At 37.5% G+C, this 18890-nt stretch overlaps 1 protein-coding gene across 1 annotated transcript in view; it reads left to right on the forward strand.

The window, feature by feature from the left end:
* The first annotated feature begins 431 nt into the window (after positions 1–431).
* The window catches only part of LOC117209699, a 61267-nt gene continuing 42808 nt past the window's right edge, over positions 432–18890 (forward strand). The window contains exon 1 of the mRNA XM_033451987.1: positions 432–1710. Coding sequence (XP_033307878.1) covers positions 447–1710 — 1264 coding nt within the window. The 5' untranslated portion in view covers positions 432–446. The remainder of the gene's footprint in view (positions 1711–18890) is intronic.

Here is an 18890-nt window from a genome sequence, read left to right on the forward strand (position 1 = left end):
TTAGTGGTCTCTCGTAATTTAGTTCTCCAAAGCTCGATTACCGTCCAGCGCTCAGATAACGAGTCGCGTCTACGTGCGTGTTTCGACTCTGACCGCCGATAAATTCTTCGGTGGAAGGTTGAAGTACGGCGCGAATTCCGTAAAATCGCGTTGGGACCATTGAAAAATGCAGTCATCTCGCGAAGATCATCAGTGCTCTTACAACCGAGATCTCGGAAACAATAGTGGCTCGCGGAGGAAACTTATACTCGACGAGGAAATTCTTTTATCAATCTTCTCGTGGATTAAATCAGTGATTAGTCAAGGGAAAGCTCGATTTTTTATACTTAGACCAACTGAGAATCTCGATTATCATAAAACAAAAGCCTCCATATGTGTCTTCGTCGTGTCATTGATCGGTGCACTCGATTCGTAGATGCTCGATTCGATGAAGAACCGTTCGAGAGATGACAGTGTGCGAGGAGGACCGGAAGAACATGAGACACAGCAGCTCTTGGCCGGATTGGGCGCTACAGACGGTGAAAGTGCGCGTGGATCCGTTGTCGCGCGCCTTCACAATTATCCCGACGATTCGCGAGGGTTTGCACCCGTTGTTGAAGAGCAACTGGATCGACGAGATCGTTTTCCTCGATCATGACGGCTCGACGTCCGCCGAGACGAAACGACGATTCGTGTGCAGCACCAAGACGGTCGAACAGAATGGCCACGGTGAATTAGGGGAAACTTTCGAACTACGCACCCTGGTACCTGACGTTATGAATGAAAGTCCCGGAAAAGCTATTGGCGAGGATGGAGGAAGTGGCGAATGTCATAAAAACGAGTCAAAATTGCCTTCGAGACTGTGGTGCAACGAAACTGCCAGAGAATCTCACGAAGATAATAGAGATATGTCTGAGAGAAGTAAGCCAGACTTCTATCTAGTTGACGAAGAACGTACGTCGATACCATACTGCCAGGAAGACAATACGAATAAACCAAACTTCAGATTGGAATCCACCGATGAACCTTCCAAATGTTCCACAGCACAAAACAAATACACAGAAGAATCAACCGAATTGAAACACGAAGATCTTCTACCTTTAGAAATCATCGTAAAAATCGAAACATCCAAGCATCTGCAAACAGTTCCAATTGGAACGGAAGACAGAGAAGGCGCTCAAGGTTTGACCCAAAAATCCAACCCAAGAAAGACACCAACTCCTCAAATTGAAATAGTAGATTACGACGATATAACAAGCTTCTCCCTTGTAACGGAAAGACAAATGCAACATGCTTGCCCGAAATGCACTTCGGAAGGTCAGCTTCTTGAACGTGTAGACCCATTTCGTTCGCCGGTTTCGAGCAGGAAAAAAACCGTTGGTCGGTGTCAGGATGGGAAGCCGGAAATGGTCCGTAAATATTCCGCGACGGAGGGTAAAATGAGGAACAGCTGGCGTAGAATAGGAGCGAGCGGTCTAATTGGAGGCGCCAGGAATAGGGAGAAGGAGAAGTACGCGCGGAAGAGGAATCCGCTGTGCAGGCCGACGAACGACGTGAGGAAAGAGGCCACCCTGAGGAGGCATTACTATCCGGAGGGAGGCTGGGGCTACGTGATCGTGACCTGTTCTGCGCTCGTTCATTTCCTCGGGATCGGTTTGCAGCTCGCGGCGCCTGGCAGCTGGCATCTAACCGCCAAGCTAAAGTTCCATCAGCCCGCCCTTCACAGCGCAGGTAAGATATTTCTCGTCTTATAGAAAGTGGAAACAACGTGATGAGGTAGAAAAATTAGTCAGTAGTTAGAATTTAGGAATTTCTAATTAGTTTATTCTCCTGTGTTAAGGAGACTTATCTACCTATATCCTTTCAGTTTGTAGTAAATTTGATGTTCATAACATTAGTTACTTAATTACTAGTTACAAATTAAACCTTAGGTCATACACGTGAAGATTAAGCTTTAGTAGACTATTACATTATGCAGAGCTTCCTATTTGTACGATCTGTGACCCTCAGATTTTTAAATCTTCTAAATAACAATTCATCCCAATCAAAAATTAAGTTAATATGGTAGAATGGCTATTATGAAAAATATGTCTTACCTTGTCGAATAAATATTGGCCAGTTCTAGGAAAGCTTTCATTACGAGATTCATAACTTTATGATTTAATCAGATATAATTCTTCTGTGATACAATTAAAAAGTCAGACTCAGAAATTGTGTAACATGATGAATGTTCTGCTTAAAAGAGTCATTCTTGTTACGAACTCTCCGATTGGTAATCCTACTTTACGCTTCATTTTACAACCTCGCTACACAACTTCCAGCAAGTATACTTTTGCTGGAGAAATGTGTCAAGTTTAATTGGACGTTACTTAATTGAACCAGACAGTCGTTTATCTTAATCGGAAGTTCGACTGTTCGAATCGATGATAATCACAGAATGGCGGTCGAAAAGAGTTTTAACGCGTGAATTCGGGAGCCGGGCAATCGGTTGATTGCGCTAAGTGAAAACCTTGTTCGAAGATACGATCGAGCAGCGTTCATAAATCAAATCGTTTTTACGCGGTCGTTTTTTTCCCACGGTTCGAGCCGGCGCCAATGATCGTCGCTGATCGTTATGTACACGCGGGTAGAGGCTCTCGAGAGACTGTTCGCTCCGAGATGCGAAATTACCCTTTGAGGCTTCGCGATAAGGAATGCCGACAGGTACTTGGTCTCAAACTGGTGGATAGGTTGTTGTTGGGACTGGAAAATTTAAGATACGTTGAGTCATGTTTCCATTGGAGTGATTTTGTCGAAGTATCGATGCGAGGAATGTTTGTCGAGGGAGATTTGAAGTTCAAATTTGAAAGCATCGAGTCATGTTTTCAATGGTGCAATCTTCTCGAAATACTCATTGGTAAGTTTTGAGTTGAAATTTGAAATCATTCAGATGGAAAGATCGCAATTTTTCAGTTAAAAATTGTATTGGACGGCCGTGCATTTAAATACGCTTAAAGCGAAATAAAATGGCAACTTGGTTCTTACTTTAAAACGAAGAGGGCTCGAGTTAAGAGACAAATGGTGGCATAAACAACTCTTTGGTCCAATCAACGGTTCTCGAAACCCCGTTTTAATAACCACAAGTCAACTATTACGAACGATCGTTTGTTTTTGCACACACTCTTTACACCCCTGGTCAATTTAAATACCAACTCGCTGGCTCAGCAGGTCACTTGTCCCGCTATCGGAGATTCGCGCAATGAATTGCCGTGAGTGGTCAATAATTCCACTTGTAATCAACTTATCTCGACACTCTTTTCCAAAACGGAGATACAGAACGCGTCGTATCAGTTTGTTGAAGGTAATTCTCATATCGCGTGAAAAAAATACTGTGGCTTCGTTTTTCAGGTTTCTCGATTTTGCTGCATGCAAATGAAACGTCTCGCTTCGTTAACGATGTTGTGTACAATATTTCAGACGGTGAGATTACGTGTCTGATTCCACGAGTACTGGTTAGGAGTAAAAGAAAAAAAAGAAAAGCGAATAAGAATAAGGAAGAACAAAAAACAAATTCTTATAATATTTTTTGGAAATGTAATCGTTACTCAACGACCGTAAAAAGCAAGACCAACTGTGTGTTTCGATCGGCGCATAACCGCAATGGTGAGCTCTTCAATTTATCCGATACGAAATCGTGTAGCAAGACCAAAGTCAGAGAAAAGGAGAATTGTTGTATCGACAGTCTGGCCGCGTCGCGAAAGCCTCACGTACTTGTTTCACGCGTGCAAGGCATCGCGATGCATTTACGAAGGACCGATGAGCCTTCTTACGAGGGACAAGCATTAATTTGCTTGCTCTCGACAGGTAAAACGTAACCTTTCGTGCGGACACGTGGGCCAGTTCGAAATGGTCCGTGTTCCCGAAACGATCGTGAAATGCAAAACACTTGGAGAGGAAGAATATTGTGGTTTCGTTTCTTGCTGTGATATTCGATCGAGTTCGTGACTTGAGATATAGTTTTTTCACGCGACGAATTATCGAACTTTATATTTGTTATTGAGTTTAGTTTAACTAAATAATATAAATTTTAAATCGTTTTGAGGTAATTGTTAACAAAATCGCTAGCAGATTAATTTCAGATTAATTCGCGACTAACTTGAATTGAACTTTGAGCTATGAATATATTCTCAAGAAACTAGTGTTTAGTGTAAAAGTGCCAATCTCAGACAGTTATTGTTTACAGCAAAATATATTCTATAAAAATGAAACAAACAGATACGAACTGTGATGAACGTTTTGTTTCGATTTACTATGATAGCAAACATGTTAAGTTCAACAATGACGAAAAGACTCTAGTGTGTATAATATAAAACATCTGACACGGAGTGAAGTATTTATTTAAAATAATTCAAAAATAAGTAATCCAGGAATAAATAAACCATCTATCAGACAGATATTAATTTCCTCACCATCGATTTCGCTCCAAGATTATCATCAACGTCCATAAAAATCATGAAATAAAACCGTACAAACTATTTCGCCCGAGGTAATGCCCATTGAACGGGGTAATACGTGCTGCAACAAGTACCCGCATGCTGTATAGCACGCGATTTATCGATCACCGCCTAATCATTATTTTCATCGCGAAAAATCAGCCCTCGAAATGGACGTAGGGTGTAGTTCATCAATTCCCTCGAACAGTGATACATATCGAAAACGTCGTGACTCTTATAGTGCCGCGATGATTAACGAGAATGCGATTGCTGACGAATCGTCTGGAAGCAGTCGTCACGCAGAAGCTCCAATAAAATCTCAGCAATTTATCATTCAAAAGATACCAAAATTACCAGACAATTCCAGTTTAGAATCGGAGAGTTGGTCCATGGAAAGCTCTGTATTGAAACGAGACCTAACTAGAACTTCGTCTACAGACACCAGCCGGTCTTGGAACGAGAGCATCGAGATACCAGAAATATTTTTGTCCCATCCCGAACTATGGAACCGGCTAGCAAGGTGTCGTTGCTTTCTCATGGCAAAACTGTCGATCTCATCCGATTGTCAGTGTCAGTGTCGTTGCCAGTGCCGGTGCAGCCAGTGTCAATACTATCGTCGCAAGATCTCCAGTTGTTCGAGCAGAGATCATACGTTCCTAGCCGGTTTCAAGAGGAAAGATTCTAGTTATTCGGTGTCCACCTGCCAGAGCATCCTGCCACCCTCTTCCGGCAGGAACTCGATCGTCAGTCTGTTCCATGAAATCAAGGAGGACGGTCGCGAGGCTCAACTCGTCGACGAGGTGATCCAGCGTCGGCACTCGGATCAAACGCAGTCACCACGCGGCTGCAAGATCGGCCGTGTAGATAATCGCCGATTCTCCGAACAAGCGTTCGCTAGAGGAGCAATTGAATGCGCTAGAAGAAACAGCGACGAGGTTGATGCAACCAAACCAATCATCGCAAGAACCTATCCTCGCTTCTTTCCGGAGAAGATCTCCAGAATCAACGAATCTTGGACGCCTTTGCATAATGAGAGTCACGAGACCGATCCATTGAAAGAAACTCCCGAAAGAAATATAGACAAGCGCGGTTCCGCCGCGCAGCAGAGAAAGGAGAAAAAGGATGAAGGTTCAAGAGACGTTTCGAACGAACGTCGAAGGAGTAGCATAAGTATAACGCCAAAAATGATGAGGAGACGATTCTCCGAACAGCTGATCCTCGAAGGTGGGCTGGGTAGTATTCCTGGTTATGAGGATCTGCTTGATGAACAAGAGGAAGGGGAAGAATCTCTCACCGCAATGAATGCTCGCAAGAAAATCACCCTCAAGAGACATTATTACCCAGAGGGTGGCTGGGGTCATGTGATCGTGCTACTCGCGATTCTAGTGCAATTGATCTGCCACGGGGTGCAACTTGGATCTGGTGTATTGCTGTCTTCGATGGTCCAACAATTTCAATGTAACGTGGGACATACAGGTATGAATTATTTAAGAATTGATAGCTTGTTTCTGCAGGTGTGACAATGGTTTGATAAAACGTTTAAAAATGATGTATTGCTGCTTGTTTACGATGTATTTTTTGAAATTGAAGTCGATGGTATATCTAGGGCTTATTGCATTGAGATTTTAATAATTTTATAGAAAAATGTATTATAGATACTCTTTTGCTTCGTATTTTTTAAATTGTGAATATACGATGGTTTCTTCTCTCATTCCTACTTCTTCATTATTCTTATCTACAATATTGTTTCTTGTTTATCAAGCTTAGATCATTGTTGTATATCATTTGCGTCTGTATCAACGGACTTAGAAATAAACTGAGGCGTTTTACGTTGAAATCTGGTCCATACGAATTTCGATCCATTTGGAGATTAATTTCACAGAATATCTTATATATATATATATAATACTCGGCAAAAACATTAATAAATAAAGCATATCAAAGTAATGAGTGATAAGGTGTTGTTAGCTCCACTCTCGTTCAATAAAAAGAAGGAAAAATGAAAACACTAAACTTGAAAAAAGAAACACTTGAAAAGCATTAAAAAATAAAATTACATAACGCAACATCTTAAACGCAAATATAAGACACCAAAATTCATAATTATGTTTCACTTAAAACGACATTAAATTCACTCGAAAGTAACAGGAAACAAATTTTCACTTTTCAATTCAGCCTACACGCAATTTAAGTTCCCCGAGTAATTAAAAAAGCCATGCATAAACACGTGAATTGCTCGTATAGATACAAACGATGAATGCGTGCATCTGCTCCACACGGTAATGGCCAAATTAACTCGATAAGAAGCGAAACTTTTCACTTGGACGAGGAAATGCAGAGGCAAGATACGCGCAACGTATACGCGATTTCATACACCGGCACGGCAACTGTCGCCCCGGCAAACGGTACTTACCTACCGTAACTCGCACTCGTGGCTTGTACGAGTCCTGTTCTACATTACACACGACCGTGCACTCTTAACCTACATGAGTTTACACGAAGCGAAACACGTGCATCGTAGAACGGATCGTAGAACGTTTGTCGGATCAGCTATGTCGACTTCGATGCTCAATCTCCCTCGAGAAAAACTGTCTCCATGGATATCGATCTTAGGATCGCTACGATATTCTACTCATTTATTTACTTCTCTCTTTTCATTTCAAATGGAACCTCGTTAAAATCACAAGGTGAGCCGTTTACATCATACCTACTTACTTGTTAAGACGTCGTGTTGTGCAGCGAACGGAATATTAAAGCTAGATATCATTAGGCAACGAGCAAAAAGGCACACTGGTATTCTAGTTAAAGTGGATGTCACAGGTACGAGAGTATTCTGGAAAATCGATGATGATTTTTTCGTTTCCCTAGGATGTCTTCTATTAAACTTGCGTAAATTAGAATTATGGATTGTTTTAGTTTAATTGTGTGGAGATCAATTTGTTAACCTGTGGAGGGAAGTTAATTTGTTTCTGAATCTAATACATAATATCTTTATTTAGAGATCCTCTATGTTTCCATATCATTTCACATTCTTGTTAAGACCGAACCATGTTGTATTTACATTTGTAAATAAGTCAAATTGTATTTACCGAAATTGATTTGTCTTCATTATGTAAGGGTGAATTATTTTAGAAGTTGTTTAAGGAAAATTGGAAAACGATGCTGTTTTTCCTTTTAGTGACAATTTGAAGTTTTATGGAGTTTTATAGCTGGGATAAATGTTCGTGACCCTTTATACGAAAATGTAAAATTCTGAACAGGTTATCACAGTCGTTGAGGCGCTTGTAGAAAATTGAACGTATTTTACGACAGTTATATGCGCTGCTGTAAAAACTGAGATCTCGAGGCATCAAATTTGGAGAGTTTTAAAGAATATATCAAACGAAATAAAGAATTGTTCCTATTTTTTGCATGTACATTTTTTATTAATTGTGAACTATGTAGAAATAATGTACATTTAGTTATTACTTAATTTAAAGAGCCAGATAAACTCTATTTTCTATTAGCTGTTTATTCTGTTTTTTTACTAGTTTTGTTTGTTTCTTTTTTGTGATACGTTACAAATGATTCTTTGATATAACTTTTGGAAAGAGTTTAAGCTAATGCAACCAAAATATTTGCATAAAACGAAATAACTGGCCTTATCAAGACTGAAATACCGACATGCATAATATTATAGAGGTAACATAGCGCCCTCTACCTTGCAAATGAGAACATTCTCTGGACAAATATGGTAAATCTCATGTGTAATTGTGCAAGAATGTCAAATTGGGGAGAAATTAATTAAGGTTAAACGAATAAAATTATTGTAGAAGACATACATGACAGGACAAGAACAATATAAAAAGGACATGTATAAAGATTCTTCCCGAATGAATCTAACACGCGGAAAGGATATTTGATTGTATCATTTTAAACTATATAAATTATAACACGTTGCACATTGCGCATCGTAAATTTTGATTCGAATTTATCAAATTACTGGTTTGGTAAACTTCTACCTTACCAACTATCGACATGTTATCGATTCTGGAAAGAAACTATGACGTTTGAAATCCCTAGGCAATACCAGTTATTTGAACTTCATAAATGAGTAGAACAAAGTTAAATTTTGAAGAAAATTTGACACCGTGGATGCAATAATCAATAAACGATTTTCTAATTCCTGAAATTATTACATGAAAAACATTTCATAACGCTTCAACAATCTCCCCACCCTTCACCTTAATAAATTAAAGTGAAACTAAATTAAAAGTAATTAAAATGAAAAGGATATCAATAAATCGTAACATTAAAATAACTTTTTACTTTCTGAAAATATAACGCAACCTTAGAAAATAAAAGAACGAATAAAATGAATATAAAAAAATTCCTTTTACCTAGTTCTACATATTTATGTACAAATTAATTCATTCCAAATTAATTAAACAATCATAGTCCTGAACACAACATATCTATAAAATATCGCGATCAATAACACTATTCCATCTAAAGAAATATCTTAATCAATATCTATATATGAATCTATGGAACATAAAAATTCTAAACTTTACGTAACGAAGTCATAAAGATCTCGATGAATGGTAAGCTATGTAACATCAAAAATTGTGATAACCCAGGTAAAGGATAATGTGGTCCTTCAAAAAACCGAGAAGAAATTATTAAAATAGGAAGTCTTATATTACCAATATCCCCTGACAAGTCTCATCGAGAAAAGCGACAGGAAGATACGGATTATTTCAGTGCGACGTCAGCCACAAGGAAATCCGTAAGAAGCGATTGTCAGTGGAAGCGAGGAATCACTATCAGCTACGAGGAAAGGATAATTCCACATAGCAATGAAATCCTCCAACCACCGGAATGCTTTTGTTCTATCCTTTTTGGGACCGTTACATTGACCCCCGTTTCCAGACCAAACTGCAATTCTCCAGGACGCTGACATTCATGCATTCAAATTCGCGAAACCTATCCTTGCTTCGATCTCGATCGCTGAACGAACACTTTGGCTTTCGCGAGAAGTTGAAACTTCCCGAGAGTCGATTCAAACGATCTTATTCGTTGTTCGCGATCGTAGATGGTTTCTCTTTGTTCCTTTTTAAAGCAATACTGCTGATCGTAGAAGAAAACGAATGAAAACGAATCACTGCTAAAATTCCTGAATAAAATTTTGTTCTTTCGCTGATTTTTTTGCTTTTGAAAATAGAAGAGTGAAAATTACTGATTCCATAAAACATTATACTTTTTTTAACATTTACGTGCTTTGTAATTTTCTTTGAATTTGAAGAAGGCTAAAAATAAGATTCAGGAAATAGGATTCAGTTTCTTTCAATAGGATAACTACAGTACTTTTTCTATGTTTCTGATTTTTATGCATTAATAAAGGAATAGATATTTATGTAAAAAGGCACGTTCAATTTAAAATGAAAAAATGACGTAATTTTATCAATTTTTCGAAATTTTGAAATTGCTCGCTGATTAGTTATAACCAGTACAGTAAACAAAAACAAAATTTAATAAAATCCCCTTTTTATTTTTAACGTGTCATACAAATTATGTAGCCATTGTCTTACATATACCTTATAGAAGAAAACGACAAAGAGGAAAAAAAGTTAGAAACGAAATAAATCAAAGGAAAACAAAATCGATTTAAATTCGTGATGAGTAACAGATTTTAAGTTGAGACTATCCAATAATTCGTGAAAACTTTATTGCGTACGTAACTAATATTCTCGCGTGCTAGACTGTTCGTTCAACAGAACAATAAGTCGTTCAACTTCACCGTATCACGAGGGTGACAAATGTCTTTTAGTTGGCATGAATGCAAAACAGCTGGACTGGGGAATAGACTACTTTACTTCTATTCGTGAAAACGCCTCTTCGCAATCACGATGACTACAAAACGGGTGTGAAAATCCGCTGAAACGGGAAACGTTCTCGCCTCGATATTTTCTAAACGCAATCTCAATGTAAATCTATAGAATCCAGTTGGAGAATGGAATCTGCCGCGACTGAAAAGTTGATTTACATGATACTGTAATGCAAATTACAAAATATTTCAAAAAATAATCATTAGAAAAGATATGCACGAAATGAGCATAAAAATTAGTATAACACGGGAAACCTCTGATAGAGCAGCGTATTTTTCATGTAAGTTCGAAAGAAGATAAAAATATTAGATATATAACTCAATTTTGATTATTCTCCAATTAAATACTATCGCTATTTTTCAACTGTTGCATTAAAGAAATTCTCTCAAAACCCTCGCTTTCCATGGATTGGCAAAATGTTTTATAAACTGAGCAAAAGTAAATATAATTCACATAAAAATGACAACTACGTAATCAACCTAAGTATTTTACAATTTCAACAGAAATTTTCTTCGAAGTTAGATGCATTTGTATCGATTTTTACAATATTGAACTTATCCAAAGAAACTTTGAACTAGATCAGTGAAACGTCAGGTGATACCACCTCAGTAGGAGGATCGGGCTCTTCCTCGCAGCATCCGGGGTGTGAACCATAAAGATAGGTTTTACGGTCCTGAAGCGACCGTACGTCACGGGATATCCGAGACGTCAGGAGACGTCCTCGGAACAGTGAGCCACAAGGCTGCAACTTGACGCGTATCGTTGCTTCCAGCAGCTGGGTGGTTGGAAAAGATTCGATGGTCGCTGGAAAAGAGTAGAAACGTGGCTGCATGTCGGTGAAACTGCATTTACAACGCCCAGGGGCATAGTTGCTCCGTTCGCGAGATTTGCGGGGAAAACAGAACCCATTGTCTGTGAAAAATTTTTCAGAAGGATCTTCTATTGGAATTTTGGATGCGAGAACGTCTTGATCGTTAAAAAACAGAAAGGAAAAATACATGGAGTTGAGATTATAATAACTAGATTAACGGTGTTTGTTTATGGATTTGTGGGAAAATTAAGTCTGCAGAAATATGCAAAATGCGCGTGGTATGCAAATACATACGAAATATCTAAAGCGTCAATTTTATTTATAAACAGTTTAGATGTTTTCTGCACGATTATGTGTTTTCTCGTTGTTATCTCACTGTATCAAACAAATAAGTCCTTATTAGCGATATTAGGAGTTTAAATTTGTTCAAGTAACTGGCGAATAATGTATTATTATTTGCAAAAGCGATAAGGTAAGCCACTGTCTAGTCTATCGTGCCACTAAAGTTTTAATATATTTCTAGTAATCTCTGTCATGTCTGATAATAAGAAGTCACTAATAATCTACTCTTCTCTTCAACATTTCCACTGTAATTTCTATTTTCGTTCGTTAACTTGCCAGAACATACGCGGTTGATTACATCAGCAGATGTCGGAATAACTCGGTATCGTAACCAGAAATGAGGGAAACTTCTGAAGGAGCAATAATGGACGACACATAGCGGGGAAGAATATCGTTCCTTTATGCCTCTTAAGAACTTTTCCAATCAAGTCTAACACCCCATCCTCATTTGTGTGCCACCGATTAAGAAAGAATGTTTATGCAAGGCATCAGGAGGATGCATGACGATCGACTCACGCGAAACGAGCAACTTCCGCGACTATATAGGCAATGCCCTGTCGGTAATTCTCTTATATTTTCCGTGCCCTCGGGCAATGATATGACTAGAAATAACATGCATCTGCTGATTGTTAGTATACGGTATGTCTGCTTTCAATGTATAAATTTGCTTCCTTGCTGGAAAACACAGAACTGTTTATTCGAAAACTATTTGATTTAGGAGCAAACACGTGATGGTGGCATTGAACTTTTTTGCAATTATGTATTTTACGAACATAAATTTAGAGCAGGTAATTCTTGAGAGTTATTCCATAACCCGCAAAATCCACACATATCAGATTTATAACACGATAGTAGCATAATAATATTTACAACATTCTATCTAAGAAATGAGATTCATCTCAGTCACCAACGACAGCTATCCAACGCTACAACGCCCAAAAAGCTCATAGTACTCGAACACAAATGCATCTAATCGTTTGATAGTCTCATCTCTCTCGATGTTCTCTTTCAACCATTAATAAAACCAATCCACAAACAATGTCCCCTATGCCCATTACACAATCAATGAGACATAGAGCGAACGTCATTTCGTAGGAACGTCGACGACCCATTGTGACCTGTAAAACTTTATTAGGGTGCTCCGGTCTAGATACACAGAGGTTTATTGTACGCGGCTCCATCGCGAAGTTGGCTAGTTGGAAGATGAAATGGAAGTCGAGGCGAGGTCGGTTAATGACATTCCACGGGGCACGCGCCGCGCTCGCCAGAAAAAGTTTACGTTCTTGGAGCGGCGTTGTTCGAGCGGGTCGTGCACGCCGAATCGAGTTTTACTTTCATTTGGTGAAAGTGGTGGCCCCACCGGTTCTCTACTGGCCGCCGCCGCCGCCGCCGCCACCGCCACGAGCTTATCAGACGTACGCCGTTTTTCTTATTCTTATTCTCTCCCCCTACACTCCTCTCAGACGTCGTTTCTACAAGGCATTTCGTTCTGGTGGAACCTTTTGCCTCGAGACTCGTCTCGTTCCTCCTCTCGTCTTTTCCTTATTGGTCCACCGACCAAGTAATCTGTACTTGGTACGATTCCCTTCCCCTTTCAATTCTTTCTCTCTTCTCTTCTCATCGTTTATTTTCTTTTCTTCCTTTTTCTTTCATCCTGTACACCCTACTACTTCTTTCGTTTTCCTTCGTTTTCGTTTACGAGTCTGGCAGGTTATGTATCAAGTGCACAGGATGCGCTCGTAATAAAGCCTTGTTTTTTATTACGGTCCATCGAGTTCTTTATCAAGTCGCACACATAAATTTGTATTCACCCCGCGCCTCGTAAACGCGCGTTGGGTTAAATATTAAAGCGAAGGATTAGATCGCGACGCGACGCTGCTAAATTGGTCTCATTGAGGCGTACATCGGAGGAAATTAGAATGGCCGCGACGGTCGGGAAATGAGCCGCGGATTAACGAAACTGCGAACTGGTCTCACTATCTCGATCCGAGAACCCAGCGGCTTTTCAGAGGATCGTTATCGCGATGGAGACATTGGCGGCTGATATTCTCGTCTCAACGAGACCGCATCCATTATTTAACACGAAACAACTAAAACTGTAATACCAGGTAAAATTTTTCCAAGGAAGAAAGCACATAAAAGCCTTCTGCCTAAATCTCGCATTCTTAATTATGATTAAATGTATAATCGTGTGTCCTGTATTTCTAAGGTCTTTTAATGTAATTAGATATCAAAACTTTCGATATGTCTATGATTTTATGAAAAGTAATATTTATCATTTGAAATGACTGATGTGATTCAATGGACTTTAAATATCGCAAAAGAAGATTTACGTTTATGTTTATTTAGAGAACTGTACTTTTTTACATAGAAGAACATTTTCGCTGCTATTTCGGTAATCAATTTTTTTATAGTGGTTCGGATGCTTTATGACACTTCCCCTGTCATAAAAATTAAGATTGAGAATCATAACCGTAATTTTGCCAATCGAAAAAATCACCGATGTGTACATATGTTTTAGTGCGTTTGTTTTCAAGTTCTCACCATCATTTTGTATATTAATTTTATATTTTCTATATTCTAGCATATTAATATTATATATTAATCTATACTGTATACTATTTTATATTTATACTATATATTGTATTGTATAGTGTATATTATAATTTGTATTGTATATTGTATTATACATTGTATATTAATTTCATATTTTCATTGTATATTAATTTTACATTTTCTATAATTTTGTACATTAGTTTCATATTAAACGAAAATATTTAATGCATATTCGGAGTCTCCAATTATAATACGATCAACATCGAATCGCAAATGGAGCAAACTCTAATCAGTGAAGCCCTGAAAAAGTTGATACTCAGCAAAACCTTCTCATCTGCCTAATCGAGGCCAATATCACTGAATGCAAACCGCGAGCAAGACGTAAGAAACGTAAATGGATGCGTACAATACAACACCACTAACGCCAGAGTACTCAATCTGGTTCTCATTTGATTTTAGATGAAGCTTGACGAATTCTTCAAAAATGAAATCTTTCTTCCAACCATGTACCTTCTGCTTCCCCTTCGCCAAGTTTAAGGAACTTTCATAGCGATCAAAGTTTACAAGTTTATTGTTCAAACATACGGATGCTTAAAAATCTCAGTGAAATGGAATTTTATTATTCCGTTGTATTATAATGAAAATTAAGTGCACAAAGATAGTAGTGGATTGATGGAGTTGCAAGTTTAGGAATTGCTTGTGTGATTCTCAATAGAGAGATGTTAGAGATGAAGGATTGAGTTACAAGGCTTTCGTGGATACGATTAACCCTCGATAGAGAGGGTGGAGTTAAAATGAGTTAGAATGTTTTTAGGAGTAGTGTGTTTAGCTGGTAGTCCTTTATTAAAAATTTGTGTAGTGACCTTTGTAGAAGCTTGAACTTAAGATGTAATTTAAAGTACTTGAATTATTAACCATTCTTTGTCCCTTAATATCAAATTGATACTATAAGAAAGCAATATAACAGGAAGATAAATTTGCATATTCTTCTATCGCAAATGCAAAATTATATACCGTTTTCCTAAATGTTCTTATAAAATTTTAGTTTTCTGCTTTAGAAGTAAACTAACATTGTAAATAGGTATTTTAGTTTGCATTAAATATTTTCACCTACTGAGAATTCTGCTTTTAGATAATTCAATGAAAGTTTGGGAATTTTCGCGTGTCGAATAACAGCTTGACATTCTGTGAGAACAGTCCATCATTCTGTAAGAAACTATATCAGCTACTCGAACTCTCATTTCACGGAAATGGATCTGTTAAAACACAGGCGGCCGCGTACAGACATTGATGAATCTACAGATTCCAATTTATTACGCACAGCAAACAATTAATGATTTGCCTTTTGAAATCGAATTTAATGTATCCGCTAAAAATAATCAGAAAATATTTATTAACCGAACATCACTCAAATAAACAAAATTTAGAACTGTAAAAAGTTGTATAAAGCATATACAAATTCAAGAAAATTGAAATGTATCTATACTAATTTCAAATCGCACCATGTTTCCAAAAAACGATAATATTTACGTAACTAGCATTAATGAATCCCATTAAAATTATCGCTTTTGTTGGTATGTTATGTTGTCATAATTGGACTCGTTTAATTACTTACTCGCCATTCAGCAGGATGCTGAGTTTAAACTGTTACGAACACGAATATCCAGACTTCTTTTCTCACCTACAACGTGCGTTATTTCCAAACCGGCGACGATCTACCCTAATCGAGAGAACCGCGATCGCACGTGCGATTTCGTCACCGATGATTCAGAGCAACGATGTAAGCAGTCACTTTAAAACTATCAAGTATCTTTACGAGAGACATTAATAGTCGTGAGACTTTATATCGAAAAGTGATAGCGACGATGTTAAAATCGGACCGACATACACAGCCGCATGATCATCCAGAGAATGAAATACAATTTTCCTGCTGAATTTATATAGGATGCCTTTGGAATGGTGTTGGAAAATTTATAGGAATATTTTGTAATTTGTAACTGACATGGAAATCTTGATAAATAGCAGACCACGGGAGCTCGTTACTTTGACTATTATCGTTAACAATCCGTGATTAATTGCCTCACACTTTACGCAATCAGCGGTATTAAAAATATCTTACACAGCGACTTCTCTTGATTGCGTAATCTCTATACCTCATTTTTCTCTCAATTCATATTTACTGTTTTAAATACAGTGACTCGTGAGAGTATTTTATGGATATATTATGTGTGTTGTACAAAATATATCGAAACTTTATTGATATCGTAATAAGGCCGACTGTCATGATTATATTAGAGAAATTTGAGATCTATCTGATAAATATATCTATCTAATAATTATAGAAACTGGAAAATATTTATGTACTACGTTTGTACAAAATATCTTGCAATTTCTATATGCATATTCAAATTTGGTTTAATCTTTACCAATACAAATATGATGATCATATATCATTATAGAGGTAGTGAAATTTTAAAATGTTTGATACAACACATATATACTCGTAAAAGTTTTTCATGATGAGTATTACAGCACTTTTGTGGATCACTAAACAGCAGTTGAATTTATCTTTGTAAAGAAAATTTTCTTCTTACTCACTCCTAATGCATCAAAGGTTCCACAAACATACTTTTAAGAGTTTCCTAATGAAATTTCCATGCATTAAGCCTTCCTCACCCTCGTCAAACTCTGGCTGAAACTGTCTAAAAAGTTCCACGTTGTTCGTAGAACATCCTGTACGCAATTTCCGGTTCGTTTCACCATCGAGCAACCTGCGCTTGATTCCTGGACCATTTTAGGATCCCCGTGCATGGAGATCGTCAGCCGGCACACACGTGTGCCTTGCTACGAAAAGGAAACGCACGTCGAAAGGAGAGCACGCGGCTCGCGTTAACCATACAGAAAACTAACGGCGACTGTTGCGTGACGTATCTCTCGCGTTCTTCGTTTTTTCCCAATGCTGATTTGCCGGTACCATAAACATCATTAGTGCAGGACCATAGAAAATTGCGCATCCGCCTGTTCTAATTCTTACACGTTCAATTTTACGTATGCGGAACATTGTACTTATTTGAACAATTGAGTAATTATCTTGATGACTGTATGATGAGGGAATGCAATATGACATGTTATAGTATCATGTACTTACTTTCATCAACTTTTCTTTTTAATTTGAAATGTATTTCCTTCTTCAATAATTCTTAAATTTCATTTAGTAATTTACATAAGTGTTGCTAGACCATTAAAGTGGTTTCTTTAACTCAAGTAATACTTATTAATGACTCATTAGTAATATATATATATTTGTAACATATTAATAATAACAAAACATGTGAAAAATTTACGCTTCATAATGAACAGTAAATATGTTTTAAAACAATATGAGGAAGACAATGAAGATTAAAGTAAAGTAAAGTGAAGATTATTCAGTAAGAAAGTAGTATCACCTTTAAAAATGTACCGTACCACATTACATTCTTGCCAGATTAAAATGACAAATATATTTGCTGCCATTAAAACTGGTCTTAAACTTCAGTACATTATATCATCATATCAAATAGTCAGCATCATGGTGCAGTTCCCTACTGTTATCGATATCATCGATATATGAGCCACGATTTACATGCGACATTTATATTCTTCATTCGCCTTTTCTCATTGCCCTTCTAAACTCTTTGCTTCGTTTTTCCACGATACCTTACAAACGGTCGACAAGGCAACAAAGATATAATATACGGTGTGTAGGTCGCGAGTCTTTCCTCCGTACGCACAGGCCACGATACACCACGAACACGGCTATATCAGGATATTTTTCGAATTCCCTACTCGTGATATGATTAAAAAAGTGGAATTAGGACGCTTGTGCGTTCACCTCGTTGCGATCCCGGCGATCTATTAATTGTACCCTCGAAATCCGCTCGATGATGGACTTTCCTTCTCGCGCGACGATGCTCACAATTTAAGAGTGTCACGCCGCGCCGTCTGGAAGAATGCGCAATGGAATCCACGGGAAACTGGGACGGATGAAAGTGATTTTAGGAATCACTTGTGTGACACAGAGAATTTTGAATGAGAAGGAAATGTGAAATGGAAATGGTAAGCGACTCTGTAAATAGAGGGAGTTATTGTTGGGTTCTGAAATAAAATTTTAAACAATTTTGTGATATTTGTAGTTCTTGTAAAAATTATAACAATTGGAGAATCCTTGAATTTCATCTGAACTGTCACTTTAAACTTTCAACATTCTGAATCTAAAGTTCCCAAAATTTGTATCTTTTAAATCTTAGGGGTTTTGATAAGGATTTATATTAATTGTCTATTTTAATTGCTAAATTACTGTAAAAGAAATAATATTAGCTACACGACACGTTTGAAATCTTGACATTCTACGAGATTGCTATATCAGTCTCCGAGATATCAGAAAGTTGTTTCGAGAATCCTCTGCAATCCTATTACACACTATCTGATGTGACTAAACTCTCGAACACTGAAAAACTCCGAAAAATCTAGAAAACTTTGAATTGCTATTAAAAATACCACATAAGTGTTATATTCCACATTCTAAATCTCCAAATTCAGTACTTTGAAGATATTAATTTTATCAAAAATACCATGGTTTTAATAATTATCAAAATAAATAATCTCTCTCTATGCCATGTTTGAATAAATTTCATACTTCTACTCTTAAAGTATATGACTCTAAAATACTTCTGCATCTTTCCAATTATCAAATTACCAAATTTTTAATCTTGTAAATCTCCCATCTCAAAATTTAAACTTTACGGTCTCAGCAAATTCACCCACGATTCTAAATTCCACACCTCTTAATTAGAAAAATCATGTCAATTATAGATCCTCCACTTA

The sequence above is a fragment of the Bombus bifarius genome, unplaced genomic scaffold, assembly GCF_011952205.1.
Source record: "Bombus bifarius isolate JDL3187 unplaced genomic scaffold, Bbif_JDL3187 scf7180000008190, whole genome shotgun sequence".
In the NCBI taxonomy this organism is placed as follows: domain Eukaryota; kingdom Metazoa; phylum Arthropoda; class Insecta; order Hymenoptera; family Apidae; genus Bombus; species Bombus bifarius.